At 40.2% G+C, this 27898-nt stretch overlaps 1 protein-coding gene across 1 annotated transcript in view; it reads left to right on the plus strand.

The window, feature by feature from the left end:
* Positions 1 to 27898, plus strand: part of HCRTR2 (hypocretin receptor 2) — a 66439-nt gene that overhangs the window by 27678 nt on the left and 10863 nt on the right. The window contains exons 2-5 of the mRNA XM_006262422.4: positions 2674 to 2852; positions 5883 to 6126; positions 16571 to 16686; positions 24996 to 25216. Of these exons, the coding sequence (XP_006262484.2) occupies positions 2674 to 2852; positions 5883 to 6126; positions 16571 to 16686; positions 24996 to 25216 (760 nt within the window). The remainder of the gene's footprint in view (positions 1 to 2673; positions 2853 to 5882; positions 6127 to 16570; positions 16687 to 24995; positions 25217 to 27898) is intronic.

Consider the following 27898-nt stretch of genomic DNA (forward strand, 5'->3'; position numbering starts at 1 on the left):
TAATTTAGAAAGACATGTCGGTAGGAACCTCATTAATTATTAAGGTAGTGCCTGAAACCATTAGTAGAAATCTTATTATGCTAGACAACATTCAAACATAGGATAGAAAGTTATTCCCCAAGAATTAGTGTTTAAAATTTTGGACAAAATAAATGAGAATAAATAATTTGGCAAAAGGTTTGAACTTTTAAATGATAATTTCCCCCATTTCCTGGCTGTTTCATGCCCCTATAATGTGATTGTAAGGGAATTCTTAGTTATTCACTCAGGGCATGAACAAGGGCAGAGCAATTATTGTGGTTCATATTGTATGCTTCCAGAGAGTTTTTCTTTTTCCTAATAAGTCAGTGTAGTTTGGAAGCATTAGTTGAGAACCAAGGTAATCCAACTCCCTTCATTGTCTTGATATGCTATATTGCCTTGGGCAACTTATGTTCTATGCTTCACTTGCCTCACACACAAAATGAAGATGATAATATTTACTTACCTCCCAGGGATGTTATGAGGATTAATTTGTTCATGTTGACATAAAGGTCTGAATATAGCATATGAAATGCAATGCATTCACTTGTGTTACTGTTGTAACCATCAAGCTTGATCCTGTTTGTGTTGTTCTGTAGAAGTTCTCCTGATTTGGTAATGCATTACCAAAAGCAATGATTGCAGCCAAGTACCTTTCTCCTTGACATAACAGGATTAAGGGCATGTGTACACAACACAGGGATTTAATTCTCCCTAAACTGAAGCAGTGGTTTTTTTAAAAACACCACTTAAATTTACAGCGAAGTAAACCCCTGTGTCATGTATACCCGTGTTGAAGCCCTATCCTTATCTGCCTCTCCAGTGGCAGGGAGGGGAGAGCAAGCTGCTGGTGGTCAGAGTGAGCAGCAGGGGTGGGGAGTGGTGCTTCCCTCCACAGCAGCGGTGGCCCCCCTCAGGCAGCATCCACCCACAGGCACCCAGCTTGGGCAATCCCAGGGGGCATCACAGCCATGGAGGGAAGTACCAGACCCCTACACAGCTCAGCCAGGCAGGCTCTGGGGGAAAGAAAAAAGATCAGGCTTGCCCCTTTTTCCCCGCCCCCCTTCTGTGGAGCCTGCCTTCCTGGGCTGTTGCTGGTCTGCCTGCATGGCTTGCCTGCATAGCCCCTGAGTTGCACAGAGCCTGGCGCTTCCCTCCTCAGCTGTAGGGTAGGAAACTAAAGCTCCTTGGAGGTGTTTTATTTTGCAGCACCCCAAAGTCACTTGCTGTGTCCCAAAGTCATTTAAGATGGATTATGCTGCCAAATGTGCTACGGCGGCTGGAATTAATGCACAATACACTGCCAAACGTGCAAACAGCAATGCCATTAAAGCAATGCCAAATGCAAAAGGCATTTAATCCGCTTTAAACCCACTAAAAAGTGTCATCTAGAAATGAACTAAGATCCCTTTTTTCCAAAAAGCATAAACATGGTTGAATACAGGCGGATTTAAGCATAATCACTTAATTGAAGAATGTGGAATTATTAGAAATCTCCTAACAAGAACAGTGTAACTAAACTCTTCATTTTACCACATTATTTTTATTTTACATTTATTTTCTGCTAACAAATAACAAGTAGTGAAAAAATTGCCTCCGTTGAATATTCCACCTTTGTCAACAGACAAGAGGCAACTGTATACTTCCTAGCTGGATTGCTTTTAAGGCAAAGAACAAAATAAAGTAACAAACTCACAGCCTTTTATACAAACTTCCAGTGTTAAACAGTAAAATTGAAATGGTCAGCAATGGTGGTTTATTTTTATAACATTTCTTTTATGTCAACAAAGCTCATGTTAGAAGTGTCACAGAGAGCTCTTTGGTTTTTTTCCCCTTCAGATTTTTTTTTTATGATGTTAGTTTCTTTTACAGTATTCAGACATACTTGAGGAGTGATTTTCCTTGTTTCTGAAACCTTTCAAGTTGGGGTCAGGGTAGGCAAGGGGGAAAAAAGAATTTTTGAATCCTCATTCTTTTCTTGTATACTTATATGCTTTCTCCAAATGGATGATCATCAGAAACATACCATGGTGATAATGGGTTGTGCTTAATAATGCAAAGAAAAATACAAAGAAAACTGCGTATATGTTTTGCTGGCATACCTATTTCAGATGTTTTGTATAGTACTGGAGTAAAACCACCATGTATTCTGAAACACAGTTAAAATTGTCCATTTTGTAGTGGAACAATTGTTGGTTGGTCCAAAACTTTTTTTCCAGTAGCAATTTTAATTCAACACCAAGATACTGGATGTAAATATGAAACAAACCTTTAATAATTTGTCTATTTTTCTGGAATTCTTGTAGAATAAAGAAATGTTTTTAAAATGGACACATGGGAAAATATTTTAAATATGTAATAAAAATAGTAACATCCGATAAGTAGACTTATTTACATTTCAACCAACATTTCTCAAATCTTAGTTCTTAGAGGACTGATGTAGGTATTGGTTCCACATTGGTTTTAGATGCTTCTACAGGTAACTATGTTATTCATTATAAATGAAAATTAACAACTTCTACATTATATTGCATGTAGGTTTAAAAAAGGATTCCTATACCTACTATTAATAATCACCCCTGCAAAGTATACTCCCATTGGAGTATTCCTTCTATTTATTTCAAATGAATTAACTTTTCTTTACAAATTCAGTTTGTGTTGCAGTGTGGAAGAACCATCACATGCGGACAGTTACCAACTATTTCATAGTCAACCTCTCGCTGGCTGATGTTCTTGTCACAATCACTTGTCTTCCAGCCACTTTAGTGGTGGACATTACAGAAACGTGGTTCTTTGGGCAGACTCTCTGCAAGGTGATCCCTTATTTACAGGTATTGTTCTCTACATTTTGTATGTACTTGATTGTTGCTAAAAGGAACATTGCAGTAGAATCTGCTTAACTAGTATGCCCTGATAAAAGGGCTGCTATCAGGTAATAACTGAATGTTCCACTTGTAAGTGTCTAAATAGGTATTAAATAAATCCAATAAAATATTTTGCTGAATTTGCAATGCAGTTTAATTCCCACCTTTATTTAGCAATATACCTACAGAGCAAATTCTCTGATGATCTTCATAGGACACTCATTTTTCCAGTGCAAAGTGGTTTATTATGCATCCACTTTGTACTACAATTAATGAATTCTCAAGGCCTTTTGTAGTTAGAGTGGACTCAGAATTTCATATGATTTTAATACTTACTAAGCACTATTAGAAAGAGTTAAAACTGTCCTTCTACTGTAGAAGTTATTCATACTGTCCCAACTAAACAGCAGTTATTACCATTAGGTTACATAAATTATGAAAAAAAATTGAAGTAAAACTATGTTAAACTAGTAAATATTAATAAATATGTATTACCTAACTTATCAGACTACATTGATTTATGCAGATTCCACAATAATAAATCTTTTAGTCCCTTCATGGGTATAGATCCAAATGAATCACTTTCAAATTGTACCTTTGCTGCTTTAACTGAGGTCAATACAGGTCTTATGTACACAAAACACATGTAAGGAAACTGCATTGTTAAAGTTGCAGAGCCATGGTCAAGTAGAATAATCAGCAGGTGGCAATGAAAGTTGTGCACTACAGCCCTTTATTGTATGGATTCAGAACTGCCCAACTTGTTCCAGAGCCCCCATTCTGTTACAGTGGGGTTTTTTTTTTATACTTTCACCATCTGCATACCCTTGGACCTCACTGAATGTGAAAAGTTCGTGAAACTATCAAGCATTGTTTTGAATACAAGAAAATAAGTCAGTGGTAGTTTATTTTCTGTAGCAGGTAGAAAAATAAACTTATATAATTAACTTCTACATGTTGGGTGCATCTACATGTGTTGCTATGGCAACATTGTTACTGCACTGTGATTTAGTACTACCTTTTGGAAGAACTAAATCACAGCGCAGTAACAGCCCACACTAAACCGGACGCATGCTGCATGGTTATTTTTAGCAGCTACTTTGGTGAGCGTATCACTATGGTGAAGTAGCTGCCGGTCATGTGTAGACACCTGTGGATGCTATGTTGCCATAGCATGTTGCTATGGCTATGTAGCATCACATGTAGACATGCCCATTGAATGTCTGTGGAACAGTGATTTTTTTTCTTTAACAGAAAAAACAAAATAATGATGCAGGTTGCTGGCACATCAAAGAAACAAACAAACAAACAAAAACATATCCAATGTCTTTTCTTCAGTGTCTGCTGAGGCCAAAAACAGAAGCAATACTTTGAGCAAGGACCAGAACTTACTCACTATTGAGTGAGTACCCAGACTAAGGGGCTACAGAGTCAAGTTTCATTTTGTTCTCTATCTCTGTCATCATCCCTCTTGGATTCTTTCCTGCACAAGCCCTTCAATATGAGGGATGCAGTGTGTTCCATTCACTCACCCTAGCATAGTGACTAAGATCTCCTCCTATGTGGAAAATGGGCGTTAAACCCTGGATTTGAACTAGATCTTCCACTTTGTGGGTGAGTGCTGTACAGACACTTCGCAATTATATGAAAGATGTAGCAACAACACCATCACAACCACTCTAAAAGAAAAAAAGACCCTATCCCATTCTTTAAAAATCCTATTGGATTACTTATCCTTGGAGAGTATTCTGAACTGTGGATACTGAGTCAATGGAAGCCTACTTTCAGTTCTGAGTCAGGTGCGCAAAGTTCATAAAAACAGTTAACACATCCACTTTTGTAACATGCCTTCATCTTAGCCTTAATGACTAAGTCACAAAAAGCAGCAAGCAAGAGAGGCTCATCCACTTTGTGTTAAATGATATCCCTTTGTGTTCAGGGACTTTAAGTAGGTAGAATCAAATCGTATGATGATCACTCAGACATCACTTTGATGATCATTTAGCACAGTGCTTTTCAACCTTTTTGGGTTAGTGTTTCCCAGCGGCCGGACATGGAGCAGTCTACCCCTGGTGGCCCAACGCAGAGCATGGGGAGGGGGCGGAAGGGAAGGGTGCGTGGCTGGACATGGAGCGGGGGGGGGGGGGGGGGGCGGTGAATGGTCGAATGTGAACTGGGGGGTGAGGGGGTGGGGCACAGCCAAATATGGAGTAGCAGTAGCTGCTGTGTGCAGGCTTCCCTCACCCCCCCACATCTGGCTGGGCAGGTGGTGCCTGCGCAGCAGCACAACATCGTGCATGGTGGCACTCCATCCCTGCCTGTCTACACATACCTGCTACAGCCTTCTCACGTACCCCCTGACAGCCCCTGACTGAGCACATATGATCACTTAGACATCTAATAGGCAGAATAGCATCTGGCACACTATTTCCTATTTTATTTTCTCACAGTAGTGTAGGCTTTTTTCTCCCTGTTCTGAGATGCCTAACTCACTCCAGGCACAGTATACCTCCATCCCTAATGGAGGATTTTGGATTATATTCTATGTGCCTAAAAGTTAGGTGGTAGCACCTAGCTCTTAGGGGTTCAAGCTCTTTATTAGATATAGCCATTCATGTAATATCTCAAACAGTGTACCCTTGCAAGCACTATTTTGCAAAATGTAAGATAGCTGCTTTTACTGTTTTACAGGACCTGAATCATCTACACTTACTTAAGTATATTGAATTATCCTGTGACAATTTTGAATTATTCTATCAAGTCAGGTGGAACTATACATAACTTAAAGTATTATTCAGAATGAGAAAGGCAGATAGAGACAGGATTATATTTTTTTTGTAAGTGATATAAAAGGGTATTTAATTTTTCATTAAATACTATTTAATATCACTAGTCCACAATATATCACTGTAAATAGATTTCTGACTGTGTTAAAATATAAATCATGTCGAAAGTTAAATATCTGGAATGTCTACATAATATTTTTCTTTTTCTTAGACTGTTTCAGTATCTGTGTCTGTACTCACTCTAAGCTGCATTGCTTTGGATCGATGGTATGCGATTTGTCATCCTTTGATGTTTAAAAGTACAGCCAAACGGGCAAGGAACAGCATTATAATTATCTGGATTGTGTCCTGCATTATAATGATTCCTCAGGCTATTGTTATGGAGTGCAGCAGTGTTTTCCCAGGACTTGCCAACAAAACCACCTTATTCACAGTTTGTGATGAGCACTGGGGAGGTAAGTGTAATATTGTCCATTAGTATTGAACTTCTACTGATGTACTATAATCAAAATAGTGATTCACATTAGTATGCAGTCAGGTTTTATAAGTATATCACAATATTCTTTCATAATTATATCATTCTGTTCGAAACTACTGATTTTCAGGCCCTGTTAAACTACATTTCCCTTTTCTCTTACTAATTTTTAAAGTAAATTTGGAGCCAATTTTAGATGGATGTACAATATGAGACAATATATTAGTATGTGTATTATGTTAATATTCTCTGTGGGAACAAATGCTCCCAACCTGCAAAGCTTCTTCTAGCAAAACTCCTATTGATCAATGGAATCTGCAGGTGTACAGGGACTGCAGAGTTAGGCCCATATGATTTAGTATATGAGAATAGACATTTGACCCATCTATCTGCTTTTAGTATATATCTATTTTAAGTCTAGGAGAAATTAGGAATTCCAATGACAATTGAATATAACTACAACATTTACAGACATGAGGCCAGAAGTGCTTGAGCTGAAATAGTCTCAATATCAATTACAGCAAATTGTCTCCAAGGTGTTTTCCATAAAGGACCTCTGAATTATCCACGTTAGTCCTCCATTATCCTGAAACTGTTGACCATTGGGGTATGTTGCAAATCAATACCCAGGCTTTTGAGAATATGGGAAGATGCATGACAAAGATGGAGAGGTTTTGTTCATGTCTGATATAATTTCTGGTCATTTATTTTCTCTTATAGGAAACAAGGGAATTTATCTCCTCTTACTTCCATGTGATTGCACTGTTAATTATATAAAAGATACCTGTAGTGCAAAATATATTTTCTGTATACTTAGATATTATTTAAAATTGAATATGAATTTAAATGAATGAGATAAGCAAAGGGCCCAAAAGTTTCCTGAAAGCAAAATGCTTTTTTTCCTTCCATATAAACATAACAAACCTATTTTTAGACTTCTGCCTTTGCATAAAATTGTTCTTGTAACCATAGTGAAATCATGACACAAGGAAATCTGATAATACAGTGCTCTTGAAAATTATTCCACTGGTGAACTTCAGCTATCTCTAAAAATAATAATAATAATAATCCTTGCATTATTCTGTTTTAAACAACATTTAACTGTAGTGATTTGATGTGACATATTAGGGGAGCTTGTCAACATACAGCCTATGAACTCTGCTTGATATTATGACTTTGCTCTACCATTTAATGATGTGGCAAGTGTGGAGGCAGCCATATATTTTTGGGGATGGTTTTACTTCCAGACAAGGAATAATGGTGAACCATGAACACAAGTGACCTCTATTCAAATGGAAATACTTGAGGACAATGGGTTGACTGAAGCCTTAGAAAAATCAAGGTTTTTTAAATTCATTTCTACATGTGGATGGAGGTTGAAATAGAAATCCAGAAACAGAAAAACAAAGACTAAAGAAGTTTGAAGCATGAAGGAAGGACATATGATCAATGATCATAGTTTTATAAGAGTTCTCTTTTTCTTGAGTTCATCTAAATTCAAATCTGATTGGAGTGGAGAGTATAAAAGAAATTTGGCTTCTGAGGACCCCATGATTCAGAAGAGAATTTATATACCTGGGATGGTGGATCTCTGACCAAATTCTAAAAAACACTTGAGTGTTGAGGCTATTTAGGCAAAAATGACATAAAGGTGTTTTGTTGTTCTGTATTGACTTTGTGCTGTGTAAAGTAGAGACCTTACTTTATGATGTAAACTTCATCTACCAGTGCCACTGGAGAGGTGAACTGTAAACCATAGTGCCACAATGGGAAATTGTGTGATTAAGCAGAGGATGTTTTAGGGAGCCCAAAATGGTCACGGGGCTATGAACAACTGAACCATAAGTTTTCATGAAAATATAATGGGTAGAGATTTTAAGTGTGCCTGAGAAATGCCAAAGAAAGACAGTTTTGCAGCCTATCCAGACTAAGTGAAGCTGAAGAGTAGATAGGTCCTGCTTGTGAACACAGAATCCTGTTAAAAGTCTTCAAATCGATTATTTCAATCAGAGGTACAACACATGGGCTCTTTCACATTGACAAAATGGTGGAAATCCCTACTAAATAAACAGACTTCACTGAGTGCTGCCTGTGGCTGAAAATGGTGCAGGAGTTCTACACCTAGTTAAATAAAAGGAAAGCTCTTGTCTCTGGTCTATTTCTCTCATCATAAATTATTAATTACATTTAGCAAGGTATTCTAGAAAGTGTCATGTTATTCCTACTCACTAGGTGGCACAATTATATATAGGGTTTTCTGAAAGTTTAGCCATTAGCTCTTAGTGTTTAGTGGAAGCACTGCGTGTATCCAGTAAATCTTGTTTCTGTCCTGAACCTCCTTAAAATAACTTTATTTAGGTGTAGCTGTTGCACAAGTACAACAGTTTTCATAGTTTGATAGTTTGTAGGGTCGGAAGGGACCTGAGCAGATCTTCAAATCCAACCCCCTGCCATGGCAGGAAAGAGTACTGGGGTCAAACAACACCAGCAAGGTGTTCGTCTAACCTCCTCTTAAAGACCCCCAGGGTAGGAGCCAGCACCACTTCGCTTGAAAGTTGGTTCCAGATCCTAGTTGCCCTGACTGTGAAGTAGCGCCTCCTGATGTCTAGTCTGAATCTACCCTCTGCCAGCTTGTGACTGTTATTTCTTGTCACTCCTGGGAGTGCTCGGGGGAACAGGGACTCCCCCAATGCCTGCTGGTCCTCTCTGACTAGTTTGCAAACGGCCACTAGATCCCCCCTCAGCCTTCTCTTGTGGAGGCTGAACAGGTTCAGGTCCCTTAGCCTCTCCTCGCAGGGCCTGCCCTGCTGTCCCCTGATCATGCAGGTGGCCCTCCTCTGGACCCTCTCAATGCTGTCCACATCCCTCCTGAAGTGTGGCACCGAGAACTGGACGCAGTACTCCAATTGCGGCCTGACCAATGCCTCATAGAGAAGGAGGATCAGCTCCTTGGACCTGCTTGAGATGCATCTGTGGATACATGACAAGGTGTGGTTGGCCTTCCTGACCATGTCCCCACACTGTCAGACCATGTTCATTTTGGCATCGATAATGATTCCAAGATCCTTTTCTGCCTCTGCACTGATGAGAAGGGAGTTCCACAGCCTGTAGGTATGCTGCTGGTTCTTCCTCCCCAGGTGCAGCACCTTGCACTTGTCAGTGTTGAAACCCATCCTGTTCTCATCTGCCCACCCCGTAACCTGTCCAGGTCCAATTGCAGCCCATTCCTCCCTTCTAGTGTGCCCACATCCTCCCACATCTTAGTGTCATCAGCAAATTTGAATAGGGTGCTTTTTACCCCTTTGTCCAAGTCACTGATGAAGATGTTGAACAGCACGGGTCCGAGGACCGAGCCCTGGGGGGCCCCACTGCCCACATCCCTCCAGGTCAAAAATGACCCATCCACCTCCACTCTCTGGATGCAGCCCTCCAGCCAGTTAGTGACCCATTTACAGTGTAGATGTCAACACCACCGTCCCCTAGTTTTTTCATGAGAATGGGGTGGGAGACAGTGTCGAAGGCCTTCCTGAAGTCTAGAAAGACTACGTCTACTGCTACCCCTGTGTCTAAGGCTTTTGTGACCTGGTCATAGAAGGCCACCAGGTTGGTCTGACAGGACCTGCCTCTAATGAACCCACGCTGGTTGCCCCTAAGCATAACCTCCCCTGCTGGCCCCTCATGGATATGTGCCAGGATAATTCTCTCAAAAAGCTTACCCAGGTTCGAGGTAACACTAACTAGCCTATAGTTCCCTGGGTCCTCCTTCCTCCCTTTTTTGAAAATGGGAACCACATTGGCCCTTTTCCAGTCCTCTGGCACCACACCAGAGCACCACGAGTAAATATATTTACCATGATAAACTATTTTCTAAAGATACTTTAGTAGGGCTTCTCTGCAACTCTTCTAGTTTGAGTTCAAATTTCCAGAGCAGGGGTCACCAGAATCCACACAGAATCTTGCATGAGGTCTTAACACTCATTGTTGGGAATCCCTTTATTTGAAAATGGTCTCTACTGTGGGTTGTTAATAGGTCTTAAGATGACTTAAGAGTCCAATCCTTGAGCCACAGATCCATCTGCAGAAATTGCAGGTTTTCTCCCAGGGGAGAGTAGGCCATAGGCTGGAATTTATCTCCTTTTCCTTCTTCTGCTCTCTCTTTTTCTACTTCAAGTGTAAGACAATTTACTTTGACATGGGCTGTTGCTTGGTTGAAGTTGTGGCACCATTGGAGTTGGTTAGCAGACAGCTCCTCCCAATTATTGATGTTAGCACCCATTTTCCTGATGTATGCTTTTAATGTGTCCTTGTAGCATTTCCTCTGGCCACCATGAGATCTCAGTGTACAACTATGCTGGGAATAGAGCATGTGTTTGGCGAGTTGTGAGTCAGGCATTCCTACACAATGACCAGTCCAGCAAAATTGATGCTTGAAGATCACAGACTTAATGCTGATAACACTGGCTTCAGCAAGGATTCTGGCATTTGTGTGGTAATCTTCCCATTTGATGTGGAGGATTTTCTGAAGGCATCATTGCTGATACATCTCCAGACTCTTGAGATGATGATAGTAGCTCACCCACATTTCATATCTGTAGAGGGGATGAGGACTGTATTGTAGTCCTGGATCTTGATGTCTTTCAATAAAAACACAGCAATTTCCCAAAAGAAGTGTTTGTGTGCTGGATCCTGTTCTGGACCTCCTCATCAATGTTCTCTTTCTTACAGAAATGGTTACCAAGATATGGGAAGTTCTCAACTACCTCTAGGGTCTTTTGCTCAATGATATGTTAAGGAGGAGAGGTCATGTCCCTGGCCTGGAGCAGATGGATAGAACACTTTAGTCTTCTCAATGTTGAGAGAAAGGCCCAAAGTTTGGCAGGATTCTGCAAAGAGATTCAGCATGGTCTGGAGGTTTCCCTCACTGTATGAAAGTTGGTGCAGTTGTCAGCATATTAAAGCTCAAGGATGGTTATTTTGAATACTTTGGTCTTTGAGCAAAAAAGTCCCAGATTGAAAAGCCTTCCATTCTTTCAGTATTCAGTGTCAAATCCAGAAGGGAGGTGGTCCTTAAAAACAAACAGGATGATGGTAAAGAAGTGGATAACAGAATTGGGGTGATGATACATATTTGCTTGAACTTAGTTTGGATGTTAAATGGATTTGTCTCTGGTCTGCTACAAAGAAAGGTTGCAGTCATCTGGTCATGAAGAAGCTTCAGGACCTTGATGTATTTTTCAGGACATCCAAACCCAGTCAGTACTTTCCACAAGGCTTTATGATTCATAGAGTCAAAGGCCACAGTAAGGTCAATGAAGGACTTATACAGGTCCTGATGTTGTTCCCAACAATTTTCTTGTACCTGGTGGGCAACAAAGATCATGTCAATTGCCCTGTGGCATGGTCTGAAACCACACAGGTTCTGAAAAGACTTCATCAGCAAGAAGTAGATGACAATTCAGAAGGGTATGTATAAGGATTTTCCCTTCTGTCAAAAGGAGGGTGATACCTCAATAGTTCTCGCACACAGACTTATCCCCTTTTGTGAAGATAGTTATGAAGTTAACATTCCTCAGGTCCCGAGGGATCTCCTTGTTGTTCCAAATTCAAAGAACAAATCTGTAGTCAGCCTTAAAGATTTCAGCAGGTATACCATCAGGCCCAGTAGCCTTGTTTTTCTTGATTTCCTTGATGGCATGACAGATTTCTTCTAGAACATGAGGGCTGATGAGAGATCTCCTTTTGCGGTACTGGGAGAAAAATTCACATCCAACACAGTTGACTCGCAGTTCAGGAGTGCCTCAAAATGCTCAAACTGCTATTTCCATCTAGCTTGGAAAGATTCATTGTCTTTGACTGTTGAGCCATCCTGCAATCACTGTGGAAAGTTGGATCACAGATGGCTTTTGTTGCCTGGAAAAACTATGAATGTTATGTTTGTTGGTATATTGCTAAATCTCCTTGGCTTTATCTTACTACCATTGATTTTTTATTTCCTGGATCCTCCTTTGAGCTTCAGCTTTGAGGAGCTTTTGAGATGAGGTGCTTCATCTTATCAGTACCTTGTATGATGACATTTATACCTTCCTGTCTCTACTTTCCAGATATGTTGTAGGGGAAAAAAAATGATATCCATTGATAGTATGAAGTCATGCTTACTTTCTGCCTATGTCCTAGGATCACATTTGCCTTTTTCTAGTCACCGGCCTTTTCACAGTTACTAACCATCTCATTTGTAATTTCTAGTTGATGATCTCCCAGCTTATAAAGAAATTCTTGATGTTAGTACTGTAACTAGTCCTGCCCACACTGTCAGATCAGTGTGCGACGTCTCTAGTATTTGGACAGGCCTGCCTAAAAGCTTCCTCAGTCTCTATTGTGTCTCCAAATTTCTGCCTGTCACAACTCGATCTTAATTTAGAATCCTTAAATTTGGAGGCTGCAGGCAGAAAAGGTAGCCTCTTTCAGGTACCCCAGGCAGCCTCTTCCAGGTACCAGTTTGCAGTTCTCCAAACTTCTGCCCTGATCTTCCCAGAGGGAATTGTCCCTCTCAGGACACTCTCCCAACTGAAATCTTAAAAGCAATAATCATGACTTCCTGCCTCCCCCATAGTCATTCCCATGCCTCGCAGGTGTTATTGAACACCTGTGTTTTGCCCCTCTATACTGTCTGGTCTGTCACAGCCTCCAAACACTTGTCGGGGTTTCAGCCATCCCCTGGCTTACATCCTCTTGCTCTATCTGGGCTCTTTTCACCACTGCACCCAAGCCCAGCTTTATGGGCTGTAGTCCTAGTCAGTCTACGGCCTTTCTCTGGCCAGAAATTTCACTAGTACACTTCTGGTTTTTGTGCCACAGTTAATGATGAAAAGCTATTTTTTTTCAGTGCAGCATGATATAAAACACTTTATTTAAGTGAGGAAAAATAAGACTTACTTTATCTTGAAATGTAGTTATCTTACCCAAAAAACACATTCCGTTGCTCTAGCATGATATAGAGTTAATCTACCTTTGTTACTCCCATACTCTATTTATTTTGTTTTCTTTCTACTGCCGTTTCTTGAATTATTCTTTCTTTCAATATTTGTTCTAAAGCCTTCTATGAGCTTCCTAACTGAAGCCAATAGGAATAGGCAGTCTCAATAAAAATATCTGTAGTTGTTCAGATAACTTTTCCCTATTCATAAATAATACATTCACTATCTATTCACACCACTAACTTGACCAATTTATTTAAAAGTTTATAATTTGATGTGTTACTTCTTTTAGAGTTCTGAAGTTATCCCTACCCACTGACATGAAAGCATGAAGTTTTTCTCTTTCTCCTTTTTGCCTTCCTGTCTTTGCCCTCATTTGTTCAAAACTGAGGCAAAACACTCAGTAATTGGGACATATCTAAATTTTCTTGAACTTCCCATATTCTTGCTGATTAGCATCTCTGCTATTTCTTTTGTTCTTGTTCTTTTTCATTTGTATGACTGAAGGACCTTTACTATTTTTAAAAATATTTTCATTAGGACTTTGGAAGGCCTAACTTAACTCCTCTTTTGGAAATTCTTACTTTATCCCTATACCTCCAGAATATACTCTCAGCCATAGCTTTCTTTGCTGGTAAGTGCTCTAATAATGATAAGAGACTTTCAGTGTATTCTTACTGTCAATTTTTAATTGGTTATTTAACAATGCAAGTCTAGAACCCTTCCTGCAAGTTATTCTATTTGCATGCAATGCAAGTAATTTTTTACTTAAAGTCCAAGCATTCTCAATGTTTAGGTGTCTCAGCTCTTCAGTCCAGTTTATCTCACTAGCTAGTTTCCTTACAGACTTACTTCTGTTTATCCTTCCATTTAATTTAAACTAAATTCATAATAGTTTAAACCAAGTACACAATAACATTACCCCTTGATAGTTCCATGACTATTTGGTGAGTACCATGTGCAAGTGAAACTATACCCTGCTTTCTACAGTATTACTTATCACAGAGATAAAGTTGTTATGATCTTCACAGACACCAAGATTATAATTTACTTCCATTAGCAGAGACCACCACAAATGACCATGATTCTTTTCTGTTCTGAAGCCGATTGAATGGCCTGTCTAAGCTGAGAACTTTTTCTCCTCTGCTTCACATATGTAGAAAGAAGGATAGCTGTTGTGGTCAGGTAATTCAAACGTCACCATAAATGTACAAAAGCACTGATTGATGTTACCCCTCAGCACCAATCTGACCATGGAGCCTGGGATTAATTCACTTGAAAAATGAACAGCATCCTTGACCAGTCACTCCTCCTGTCTACTGAAATGATTACTAAGCCACTTGAAAGCTTTACTTTATCTTAAAAAACTAAACAGATTCAACTTCTTAAGTAAAAGTTCTGCAAAGTACACTGCCCTGGGTGAAGGAAGGACTAAAGTTTCTTTTGATGTTTAGCTAGCTGCACTTTTCAGGTGGCAAAACTTCAAAGAAGAAAGCTGGCTTCTTCCCTTAGCCTGGCCCATCGGCTCTTTGTAGATAGCTGGGCTGCAGTCATGTTTCCATTGGACTCAGAGTGCTAAATTGGAAGCCATAAACTCCAGGTGGCTCTTTGAATGTGTACTGCCTTTATACCTGAAAGGGGCCCTGCTGCCCGCAGAGCAGTAATGAGGCAGGAGACAACTTCTTATGAGCAAGAGGAATCTGTTCTCATCTCTATCACTGACCTCTTGTGATCTTGGTAAGTCACATAACTTTCTTTTCAACAGCTGAAGAATGTGAAAAACAGTGCTTCCCTAGTTTAGAACATAAGAATTGCCATTAACTGGTTAAGACCATGGGTCTTGCCCGGTCTCCTGTGTCACACAGTGGCAAAAGTATTGGGAAGATCCATTCACTGAAGTGTACAAAACACTTTGGGATCAGAAATTTCCTGACTTCAGAGTATTTAATTTAACAAATTCAGGTTATTGCATGAATTACACCAGCTCATTTTAATGATTTCATTATATATGTCTGTGGTTACCAGCATTTGCAGTACAGCCCCCCTGTGTGTGTGTGTGTGTGTGTGTGTGTGTGTGTGTGTCTCTCTCTCTCTCTCTCTCTCTCTATATATATATATATACGTGTGCATATATACATACACATACATACACACACACACATATGTATATATGTATATATATGTGTGTGTATGTATGTATGTGTATGTATATATGCACATGTATATATATATAGATATATGTGTGTGTGTATGTATGTGTGTGTATATATGCACACTATATATAGAGAGAGAGAGAGAAAAAGAGAAACACACATACATACACATATATGCACACACTCATCTAAACATCCATATATATGGATGTGTGTATATATGGATGTATAGATGAGTGTGTGTATATTTGTATATGTGTTTGCATATATATACATATAAGCGTGCCTGTCTCTACCTACTAGCCATCCATCTTATGTGTCATTAGCTTAACATTGCCATAATATTTGAACATCTCATATCTTTATTTATCTTTGCATCAGCCCTTGAGATAGATCAATTCTATTTTCCCTATTTACAGATGGATAAGTGAAACAAAGGTACACTAGAATGCCATGCTAATGTAGCATTTCTGCTTCCAATATCTAAATTAGCTGAGGTATCTCTAAACAGATTGCACATATTCTGGGCTGGAATGGTGTTGCAGCCATCATAATTCAGGGAATATGTAAAAAACAAGATTCTGAGGCTACTTCTAATGACTTCTCTTTGAATGGGCTGTCTTCATTTTCATAGTGCGTTAAATGCAAGCCATTGTTTTGTCTGGTATTTGACTTGGTTTATACTTAAGTCTGTCTTTCTCAGACCCGAGGAGGGGCACTTTGTGCCTAAAAGCTTGTCTTTCTCCCAACTGTGCACTTAGTCCAATAAAAGATATTACAAAGGGGGAAAAAAAAACATTCTGCTTCTTTGCCATGTTGACATGCACAAACGAGACAAGCTCAGGGTCACAGAGCAGTAACTAAGAACAGGTCTCTCACAGGGTAACATTGTAACCATGGAACTTTTCTTTCTCTTTAGGGAGTGTGTTACATTACAACATAAAATGTAGATAGGATTTGAAAAATCAGTTGTCAGCTACTAAAAGAAGGTACTATCGTCTTCCTAATGGAACTCTTCACTAATTAAAAAAATATAGTAAAGAATGTGCTCTCAGCCCAGGAGGGCAATATGCTGCCTTGAAGTGTAGAAGCAAGTCAAAATACTTTACAAAATGTGTCTCATTCTTATTCAAGGACCAGCTTCAACCATCAGATTTATGTGTCTTTATCCATTTTAACTAATGAGTATTGCATATATGTGTACCTGCAACTACCATTTGGCTCAAAATAATGTTTTAACAGGATACATAGATAAATAGATATATGCATAATTTTTCTATTTTATTTTTTCTTCCAGCTGAGGTCTACCCAAAAATGTACCACACATGTTTCTTTCTGGTGACATACATGGCACCACTCTGTCTTATGGTGTTGGCCTATTTGCAAATATTTCGAAAACTATGGTGCCGCCAAGTAAGTTATCTATATTGGTTCACGTTTAGGTTTATTGGTTATGTTTATGTGTATTTAGGAATAAAAGATTTTCTCCAAAAATTCCATAACAACATTTAAGTCCTGGGGAGTGCACCCAGAATTATGATTAGCCTTACTGGCAGTCTAGAAGATTTGGATGCCAACTATTTCAGAAAGGAAGGCAATTACAGTGAATGATGAAATATTTTTGTGCATGTCTAGGAAAGTCTTCAAAAGAAGAAATAAAAGCAGTGAGAAAAGGATCACTCATTGTCCTAAATGGCACTTCCTTACATAATGGTGGTTGATTTTTATGTAGATTTTCACAGAGGTTTAGGGCTGAAAGGGACCTGGTGAGATCATCGGATCCAGCCCCCCTGCTCTGGGCAGGAAAGACTGCTGGGTCAAATAACCCCAGCAAGGTGTGGATCCAGTCTCCTTTAGAAGAACTCCAGGGTAGGTGCTTGCTCCACTCCCACTAGCAGTTTATTCCAGAGTTTGGTCACGTGGACTGTGAAGAAGTTTTTCCTTATATCTAGTCTGAAACTTTCTTCTAGGAGATTATGACCATTTATCCTGGTTTTCCACTGGGGTGCTTTGGTGAATAGTTGTTCACCTAGCCCCTGATGCTCTCCCCTGATATATTTGTCAGCTGCCACAAAATACCCCCAAAGTCTTCTCTTTTCTAGGCTGAACAGTGCCATGGCTGTCAGCCTTTCCTTGTAGCTTGCTCTTCAGGCCTCTAATCATACAAGTGGCTCTTCTCTGGACTCTCTCAAGCTTTTCCACATCCTTCTTGAGGTGTGGCACCTAGAACTGGATGCAGTACTCCAGCTATGGCCTCACCAATGCCAAGTAGAGTGGAAGAATAACTTCCTTAGTTTTGTTTGAGATGCATCAGTTGATTCATGCCAGTGTATTGTTTGTTCTGCTAAATGTAGCATCACACTGGTTGCTCATATTCATTTTATGGTCAATTATGACCCCCAGGCCCCTTTTGAATATGAGGCTAGCTAATGTAGCACCACTGAGCCTATAAGTTTGTTGAGGATTTTTCAACCCCAGATGAAGCACTTCTCAGTGTTGAACAGCATCTGGTTCTGGTCTGCCCATCTAATTAATCTGTCTAGGACGACCTGAACCATCAGCCTACCTTGATACATGGCTACACTCTGGGGGCACCCCACTGGCTACCTTCTACAAGGTCAACACAGATCCATCTATTAGAACTGTCTGGGTCCAGCCCCACATCCAGTTTGCCACCCATCTGACTGTTGAATTGTTGATTCCATAGTCCCCTAGTTTTACCCTGAGAGTTTCTTGGGACACCAAGTAAAAGGCCAAGATAAAATCCAAGTAAATGGCATTGACCTCATCTCCCTTATCCAGGTGGTGAGTAATCTGGTCATAGAAGGAGATGAGGTTAGTCAGACATGACCTACCTGTGACAAAACCATGCTGGCTGTCATTCAGAATTTTGCCTCCTACTAGCTAATCGCATATGGGCTCCTTGAGAAATTTTTCAAGGATTTTGCCTGGGATTGAGGCCAGGCTGATCAGCCTGTAGTTCCCTGGGTCCTCTCTCATCCTCTTCCTGAAGATGGGCACAACAATGGCCCTCTTCCAGTCTTCTGGGACCTCTCTTCAGTGTCATGAATTCTCAAAGAGGTTCACCAGTGGTCCTGTGATGACTTCAGCTAATCCGTTCAGCACTCTCAGATGGAGTTCATCCAGTCCTGATGAATTATAGACATCCAACCTCTCTAGCTGTTCTTTCACCAGCTCTACATTGACTGTTGGTAGGTGGTCATCCCTGCTGTGACTATTCTGTGTCATATTTGCATTTGGCAGGCTATCACTTTTGGACTGGTGGAATACAGATGTGAAGTACTCATTCAGGAGTTCAGTTTCCTCCTTGGTGTCAGTGATCAGATGTGTAGATGCAATGAGCAGTGGTCTCACATTTCCACTAGTTTTCCTTCTGTTACCTAACCTGAATTTGGTCACCACCTTTGCTTTTCTAATCTGCCTCCTACAGGTGTGGACTAATCTTATGTAGTTCTCCTTGGGATCTATTCCTAGCTTCCAACATTGGTAAGCCTCTCTTTTCTTTTCAGAAGATCTAAACCTTCCCTATTGAGCCAAGATAGGCTCCCAGCCCCAGTGCCAATTTTTCTGTGTACAGGTATGGACAACTTCTGTGCACCGAGGATTGTGTCCTTCTTCATCCACTCTTCATTCACACTCTTTCCCTGAGGTCCATGATCCTGTAGGGCATTAGTCACTAAAGCTCTTAGCTTATTGAAGTCAGCTTTTTTTAAAGTCAAGAATTTGTACCTGACTGACAGATTTCCCAGCCCTGTGACAGACAGTGAAAGTGATAGTTGTCGTGGTCACTGTTGCCTAGGTTACCCTCTGTCATCAGATCACTCTCCAGGTCACTTCCCTTGGCAAAAACTAAATCTAGATGTGCATTTCCTCTGGTCAGCCCATATACTTCCCGAGACAAGTAGAGCTCATCAATACAGGTAAGGAGTCTATGCAACCGGTCAGATCTGGCTGAGGGGTCTTCCCAGGAGATGTCTGGGTAGTTAAGGTCTCCCATGATGACCATATCCCATGCTCTCACAGCCTCTTCCAGTTCTCTGGAGAAGTCTAGATCTAGCACCTCATCTTGATTTGCAGGTCTATAATAATAATCCTACAGTTAGGTCCCTTTCACCGTGTCCCCCCCCCCCCCCATATCTTGACCCAGAGGTTCTCAAGTTGCCCTTCCTCAATTTCAGCTTCCAAGGAGGTGTACTATTCCTTTACATGTAGAGCTAGACCTCCACCCTTTTCCCCTATGCAATCCCTCCTATGCAGAATGTAGCCCTCTATAGCTACAATCCAATCATAAGTAGAGTCCCACCAGGTCTCTGTTATTCCTATGATATCATAGCCCCTGCTGGAAAGGAGGAGGGCCAGTTCCTCTTGTTTGCTACCCATGTTCCTGGCATTTGTGTACAGGCATTTGAGCCCTCTGCTGGAGGCCCTCCATTTCCTGTCACATTGAGGGATCTCCATTCCCTCAGCTCATGCTGTAGTGTCCTTCCTGTTGTCTCCTGTTGTAATGCTTGTTTGTTAGACCCTGGGCTTGCTCCGCTTGTTGTCCCCTCCATCCCCTGGTGATCTCATTTTAAAGCCGTGTCCAGGAGGTCTGCCATCCTGGCCAAGAAAAGAACCTTTCCCTTCAGCATGAGGTAGATACCATCCCTTCCCAGAAGACATCTGTCTGTGAGGTGCATGCTGTGGTCAAGGAAGCCAAAACCCTCTCAGTAGCACCATCACCAGAGCCTTCACTTCACCTCTTCAATACATTTTTCACAGCTGCTGGAGTATAGATGTGTGGAAAATAGTTTTTTTCCTCCTTTTTACAAACTCAAAAATGAACCCATTCAACTTAAATATCTGTCAAATGCCTGTTTGACTTTTTTTGTAACATTCTTCTGTGATAATGGGCACCTGTGTGACCAAAGGCTGCTCTAGAAATCAACAATTCAAAATTCAGAAATTTAAAATCAGATTTTTCATACACATGGCCATTTTGTCAAACTTTTTATTGAAATGATAAGCAAAATGAAGAACAGAGAAACAACCAGGCAGACATAAATCTGAAATGAAGTGAGCAAAAATGGTATACAGTGTTTCAAATATATTTTTGCCATTTTCATGCTGCACAAATTAGCAGGCTGCTTGATCATCACTTCAGTGCCTGAGCAGGTTGAACAGATTAGCATTTGCTTCTGCATTGCTGTGCTTTGGACCTAGTCAACCCATATGTGGCACTTCCTTGCTACCCACTAAAAGAGCAGTAAAGTGGTAACAAGGAATCATACTCAATATAGCCTTGAGTAATTTCTATCCTGTCATTACTTCTGACGACATCTGAAATTGAATGTCCTACTTTATGTGATATGTGCTATATACAGTTCTATCTAATATTTTATAGATTTCATTCATAGACTTAAAATATCCAAATACATGCAGAACAAAACAAAAAATCACGAAAATCTTTTTGCCAGGATATGTATCTCCTGTAAAATTCACTGACCTACAAAACCAAAATATACTGTAAGTCATCAGTCCAGTAATCAAAGCAATATTATCCTAGATTTAAGTGTTACATGATTAAAACAAATGTAAACCTGTCCTAGTTGCTTTAAAACTGTATTAGTTGCAGTTTTAGATCTTTGCATTATATAATATTACTCATTCAAGATTTTAAGTTCAAGTGTTTTGGTATGAACATTTAAAACCAGAGTGAATCATATGGACTGCACCTAAGCCATAAAAAATGATGTTAGCTGGCTGGGGTTTTTTTTTTTAATTATGTCAGTCTAAAACAGTTTTGAGATCTTTTGCATTATCCACACTGACAACTAATGTTAAGATGATACTAATATGAAAACCCTAGAAATTAGCTTCTACAATAAAAAAATAAGAATTACTAATGCTTGATTATCACCAGTAAAGAATTACACATGCCTCTTTTCCTAGCATAGATTCAGACAAGGCACATAAAGTGTGAGACTAAGGAAAATTAGTAACATGTTTTATTAAGAAACATGAGTTGATTTGCAGAAAACATTAAGCATCTTTCAAAATGAAGTAGGTGTTATACTCTATTATTTAGTGTAAATTAAATGCATGTTTTTTTTAATTTATTCTTTGATAATAACCACAATTAAAGAACTATGCTGTTTGTCAGAATGTCAGTCAATACACTAATACTACTTCAATGTACAAATGATCTTTCCAGATGCATACAAAAATACAATGTGCTAACAATAAAGACAGTTGCAAGCCTTGACAAGAAACTGATTGAAACTATTTATGTTTTAAAATGAGGGTATCAACAAAGTGAATCTTCAAAAATTACCCTGTGTAAAAGTCATGGACCACCTTTACTCTCAAGCAGCTCTGGAAGTTTTCAATCATCTCTTTCAATCAGGCATTTTTGGTATGGATTTAGAAATTCAGAATTAAAGTCTTTATGAAAAAAGGGCAATAATGTCAAAGTAATTTATTTGGATTACAATTGAGGGGGGAGATATCCAATTCATAAGAATATTTTCCCCATAAAATTTAAAAAGGAGATTAAAGAGTGTCTAAGCAGTTTCTGTAGAAGTGACTTACCTTATGATGAACATGGTGACACACATTCCACTTACCAGAAAGTTGGATAGACTTATATTGATTAAACCATATGTTCTTTTACACTAAGATACATTTCTTTCCATTAGTTTAGTTTAATTAGAATTTGATCCATCATTTTTTGTTTCTAAAATGTTTTCAATTTTTTAAACAAATATTATTATACTTTGAAGGATTTCCTGCTGTTATAGAGGCATCTTAAAAAAAAAGCTTAAAGTTGGGGGTTAAAATATAGGTAGTCTATAATTTCAGTACCAATTATGATCATTCTAAATGTTACTGTGAAACTACTGAAGATTTTTAGTTAGCTTGTTAGCATTCTATAAATCATGCCTATTAAACTTATGACTATAATACATTTTTATTATAACATCTAGAAAATTGATTTGTTCTTTGTGTATGCATGTGGTTATTAATGCACTAACTAGTAATTAATGCATACGTAAATCAAGTTATATGCCCCTCAAGTTCTAGAACATTTAACAGCCCTGTAGGATTTATGTATTTTTGATTTTTGCCTATTTTATTATATTATTTGCTTATTGGCTTAAAATGGAAAATGCTTCTTATTCTTTGAGTGTCCCCAAAGTATAGATAAAACAGGAATGGGGTTCTATAGATAAATTCCATGGGAGTTTCTGTTGAGTATGTAAAGATTCAATAGGTAGTTTAAGGCAACTGCACATTGTGTACATTTTGCCGCAATCTATATCTGTGATCCCAGCCAGAGGCTGTTTGAATGGTAGATAAAACTTCTCTAATCACAGCTTCATCAGTCATATCTCAAGTTTCATTAGAAATGAGCTGTTCCAAGTCTTGAAGTAAGATCTACTTCTTTCAATCTAAATGGGAGTAGCTACAAAAAAAGGGTGAGAAAATTGTGTTGAAAAATGAAATGTTGACACCATAAAGAGGAAAAAACAATTTCTAGCGTGTGTGTTCGGGTTCCACCTCCACCCTCTCCATTTTCATACATCTCAGATATGAAAATTATGCTACTGTTGATTTTAGCCCCAAATCTGAGAGTAATGTTAGAGCTCAAATTTGATTTGCTTTGTTTTTATAAAAACATCAATAATAGAGTAAATCTTAAACTATACCTTTGTTATATGCACCCCCAGTATAGTGATATATTGTTTGCTGGGAGGTTATAGTCACTAATATTAAGGGCAGTGGAGGAAAAATGAAAAAGTACAGTGCCTACCTAGAGAAGTGAAGGACGGGGAGGGTGGGGAAGAAGACAGCATTAGAACTCCAACAAGAGGAAAAAGTTAGAATAAAAATGGAGTTCCCACTGGACAGTCAGAAGGAGGTACATGTGCTTCAGGTTGGATATTCAACTCAGAAGGATCACATGCAACCTAGACATTGGAAGCTCTGTAAGAACCCACTGAAATGAGAAGGTAAACAAATGTTTCTGTTGCTATTGTCGTTTTCTTCATTTTTAATTTCATGCTTATTTTGAGTCCGTCTCATTGATTTTAAAATGCCTGATAGTGGCAATATTGGAGGGGGTTGCAACATATGTAGAGAAATTCCAGATGTCCAACTTTCGTTAATTTTAAGCAATGAGAAAGATTCAAGAAAATTAATTTATTTCCAACCCTAACCACTCTCAGAAAGGAAGAGACATCTTCTCTCATTTGGCCTCTGATGTGTTGCTTACATGTGAGGGCAGATAAGGGTAACCCCCAAAAGGATCTTCTGAGGAGACACAAATGAGCACCTCTTTCCCTAGTGGTTCTTTTTCCATCTATTGTAACATCTTTAACTATATAACCTATTCCTTCATTCTGTGCCTTACTCCTTAATTAAAATATTGTCTTTTCACCATATCCTTCCCTTTAGCTGCGTTCTCTAGCACTAATCTGATTTTCTTCATGAGAAAATAGTTCACAGGCACTTCTTTAGAGATGGCTGTGTTTAATAAGTTTCAAAGAGCATAGCGGACCAGCATTAACCCATTTAGCCATGACTATCTTTACGTAAATGTTTTGAATTCACTTCCCTGCATTCTGAAGCACAGGCATAGGCCAGAAATAGACATTCAGTTTCTCCTGGGAGAGCTGCTGCTCTTCCAGGAGAAATCACACACATACAGGTGTTCAGGATTTTTCTCCAAGAATAAAAATGGTTTCTCCAGGAGAGAAACAACCTGGAAACAATCAGGATTGAATCATTTCCTGGAAAGTTTCTTCTGAGAGAATGAATGTCTGTACTTGTTCTCCTCTGAGCAAAACTATAGCACAGTCTTCCAGCATTCCAGGGTGCTTTGCTTCCTACCCTCCTATGGGAAATTGTCACTCATTGGACTCCACTGCTTTAGCTGAGCAAGGAGCAGAATATGGCTTCTTCAGAATGCCCCATGTTGAGCTGCAAGGAGAGACGGGCTGACCCTGAGCTATCTGGGTCAGTCAATCAGGGCTGCCCTGTACACTTCTACTAGTCTGTCTCCAGGAAGATGGAGGGAGCCTGCAGAGCATGCTGAGATATGTACCCAAGGGCTATGCAGCATCAGCACTGAAAACTCTCCCTTTTTCAGGGACTCAGCAGTTAAATGTCTGTTCAGGCATCTAGGGATACATTTTTCTACCAGGAGCATTCTCCCACATCACTGGAATGTGTTTATGCAGCCGTAGTTTGAAAATCACTCATCCTTCAACCCCTTGGCCAGAATCACAATGCAGGAAAAAATGACTATTTTCCCATTGCCTGCCCCCTCTCCGCCCTGCCTTCCCCCTCCTCTCCCCCCCCCCCCCCGCCCCAACACTTTTCAAAAATAGAGTGTTCAGATCCCTACTGGGCAGTTAGGTAACATGTTGAAAATATTATGCGTATTTGAAAAGCTATATAACCTGGTTTGTATGCATATTTCAGTATTTATGTGCATACCAAAATAACCCTATTGATTATTAACAGCTTCTAAAATTTATTTATTCTCCTAAATGAGCAGTGTTTGATGACTGCAATCTATGGGAAAAATTGGTAGTGTAGAACTTTATGTCAGCATACCCCCCTTTTCTTTTAACTACTCCCTACAGAGTTTGTTTTTCACTGCAACAAATACAGCAAATATCCATAATGAGATTTCCACTTACTCTCTGTTCTTTCAGATCCCAGGAACTTCTTCAATAGTTCAGAGAAAATGGAAGCCACTACAGTTTTCAGCACAGCCCCAGGGGTTGGGACAATCAACAAAGTCAAGGATTAGTGCTGTGACAGCTGAAATAAAACAGATACGAGCAAGGAGAAAAACAGCACGTATGCTGATGGTTGTTCTCTTGGTTTTTGCACTTTGCTATCTACCAATTAGTATCCTCAATGTCTTAAAAAGGTAAACTTATCCAGAAATAGTTAATACCTTAGGAAAGCTTTTTGTCCAAAAGAAGTTTTCTGTGATACAATTTGATTCATTCAAGCTGACAGACACCCACATAATGCAAGAAAGAATCTGAATTAACCAATCAGCTGGCAGAACTTGAGCGAAAAATGCAGAACCATTATTCATACTGGCCTTTATTTATGCAAATTACCTCATTTATCTCCACTTCCATACCCATTTCTTTTTGTGAATCACTCAGGGGCTGTGTCCAGATGAGCGTGGATGTGCAGTATGTGGCATTGCAGACACATCTGCGGTGCCACACACTGCACCTTCAGGCATTCCCTGAACTGTTACTTTTCAGTGCAGGGCGGGGGCAGAGAGGGGGGAGGAAGGGAGGGATCCCTGGGAGATCCGAAGGGTAAAAAAATCCCACACCCTAAAAAAGTGACACAGCCCATGGTTGTGTCCCAGCTCTGCCACTGATTTGCTGTGGGATCTTTGGTGAATCATTACTAGGTGCCTGTATACAAATGCATGGAGCCTGGGAAACAAGCAGGAAGAATTGGACAGCCATGGAACTATTACATGATTGGAATAACAGAGACTTGGTTGGATAGCTTGCATGACTGGAAACTAGTTGCACAGCCATGGAACTATTACATGATTGGAATAACAGAGACTTGGTTGGATAACTTGCATGACTGGAAAACTGTCACAGATTGGTACAAACTATACAGGAAGGACAGGCAGGGGGAAAGAGGAGGAGGAGTCACACTTTATGGAAAAAAAGCCACATTACTGCTCAGAGCTCCAGTATGAAACTGGAATAGGCCTTTTGAGAGTCTCTGGGTTAAGGTCAGAGGGAAAAAAACAAGGGTGATGTCATGGTGGGGGTCTGCTATAGACCACCAGGCCAGGAGGAACTGGTGGATGAGGCTTTCTTCAAGCAGCTAGTGAAAGTCACAAGCCCTGGTTCTCTTGCAGGACTTCCATCACCCTGACATCCACTGGGAGGGCAATACAGCAGTGTGCAGGCAATCCAGGAAGTTTTTACAGTGTCAGAGACAACTTCCTGGTGCAAGTGCTGGAGCAGCCAGCTAGGGGCCATGCTCTTGACCTGCTACTCAGAAACAGGGAAGAATTGGTGGGGAATGAAGTAGTGGACGGCAACTTGGGAAGCAGTGACCACAAGATGATTTAGTTCAGGACCCTGAGGAAAGGAAGGATGGAGAGCAGCAAAGTAAGGACCCTAGACTTTAGAAAAGTGGACTATGACTTGCTCAGGGAACTCATGGCCAGGACCCCTGAAAAGCCAGTCTTAGGCGAAGAGGAGCCCAGTAGAGCTGGCTGTACTTGAAAGAAGTCTTACTGAGAGTGCAGGAACAAACCATCCTGATGCACAGAGAAACTGGCAAAAGACCAGCTTGGCTTAGCAGGGAACTCTTTAGTAAACTAAATCACAAAAAGGAAGATTATAAGAACTGGAAATTTGGACAAATAACTAGGGAAGAATATAAGATCATTGCTCCAGTATACAGGGGTGAAGTCAGGAAGGCCAAAGTACAATTGGAGTTGCAGCTAGCAAGGGATGTGAAGAGTAACAAAAAGGGTTTCTACAAGTATGTCAGTAGCAAGAGGAGGATCAGGGGAAGTGTAGGTTCCTTACTGAATGGGGGAGGCAACCTAGTGACAGAGGATGCAGAGAATGCTGAAGCACTCAATGTCTATTTCACCTCAGTCTTCATAGGCAAAGTCAGCTCTCAAGCTACTGTATCTGGCAGCACAGTTTGGAGAGGAGGTGAGTAGCCCCCAGTGGTGAAGCAACAGGTTAGGGGCTATTTAGAAAAGCTGGACATGTACAAATCCATGGGGCCAGATAGGATGCACCAGAGGCTGCTGAGGAAGTTAGCATGATGTGACCGCAGAGCCACTGGCCATCATCTTTGAAAACTCATGGTGATCAGGAGAGGTCACAGATGATTGGAAAAGGGCAAACATAGTGCACATATTTAAGAAAGGGAAAAAGGAGGATCCAGGGAACTACAGACCAGTCAGCCTCACCTCAGCCCCTGAAAAAATCATGAAGCATATCCTCAAGGAATCCATCTCAAAGCACTTGGAGAAGATGGTGATTAGGAACAGTCAGCATGGATTCACCAGGGGCAAGTCATGTCTGACCAACCTGATTGCCTTCTATGTTGAGATGACTGTCTCTGTGGATGCAGGGAGACCAGTGGATGTGGTGTACCTTGATTTTAGCAAGGCTTTTGACATGGTCTCCCACAACATTCTCACAGGCAAGCTAAAGAAGTACAGATTGGATGAATGGTAGATAGAAACTGTCTGGATCATCAGGCTCAGTGAGTAATAATCAATGGCTCGATGCCTGATTGGCAACCAGTATCAAGTGGAGTGGCACAGGAGTCAGTCCTGGGGCAAGTTTTGTTCAACATCTTCATCAACAACCTGGAAGTTGGCACAGCGTGCACCTTCAGGAAGTTTGCAGATGACACCAAACTGTGGGGAGTGGTAGATACACTGGAGGGTAGGACTAAGATTAGAGTGACCTAGACAAATTGGAGGACTGGGCCAAAAGAAATCCCATGAAGTTCAACAAGGACAAGTGCAAAGTCCTACACTTAGGTTAGAACAATCCCATGCACCAGTGCAGACTGGGGGCTTACTGACTGA

This window comes from Alligator mississippiensis, chromosome 1 (assembly GCF_030867095.1).
Source record: "Alligator mississippiensis isolate rAllMis1 chromosome 1, rAllMis1, whole genome shotgun sequence".
Lineage (NCBI taxonomy): Eukaryota > Metazoa > Chordata > Crocodylia > Alligatoridae > Alligator > Alligator mississippiensis.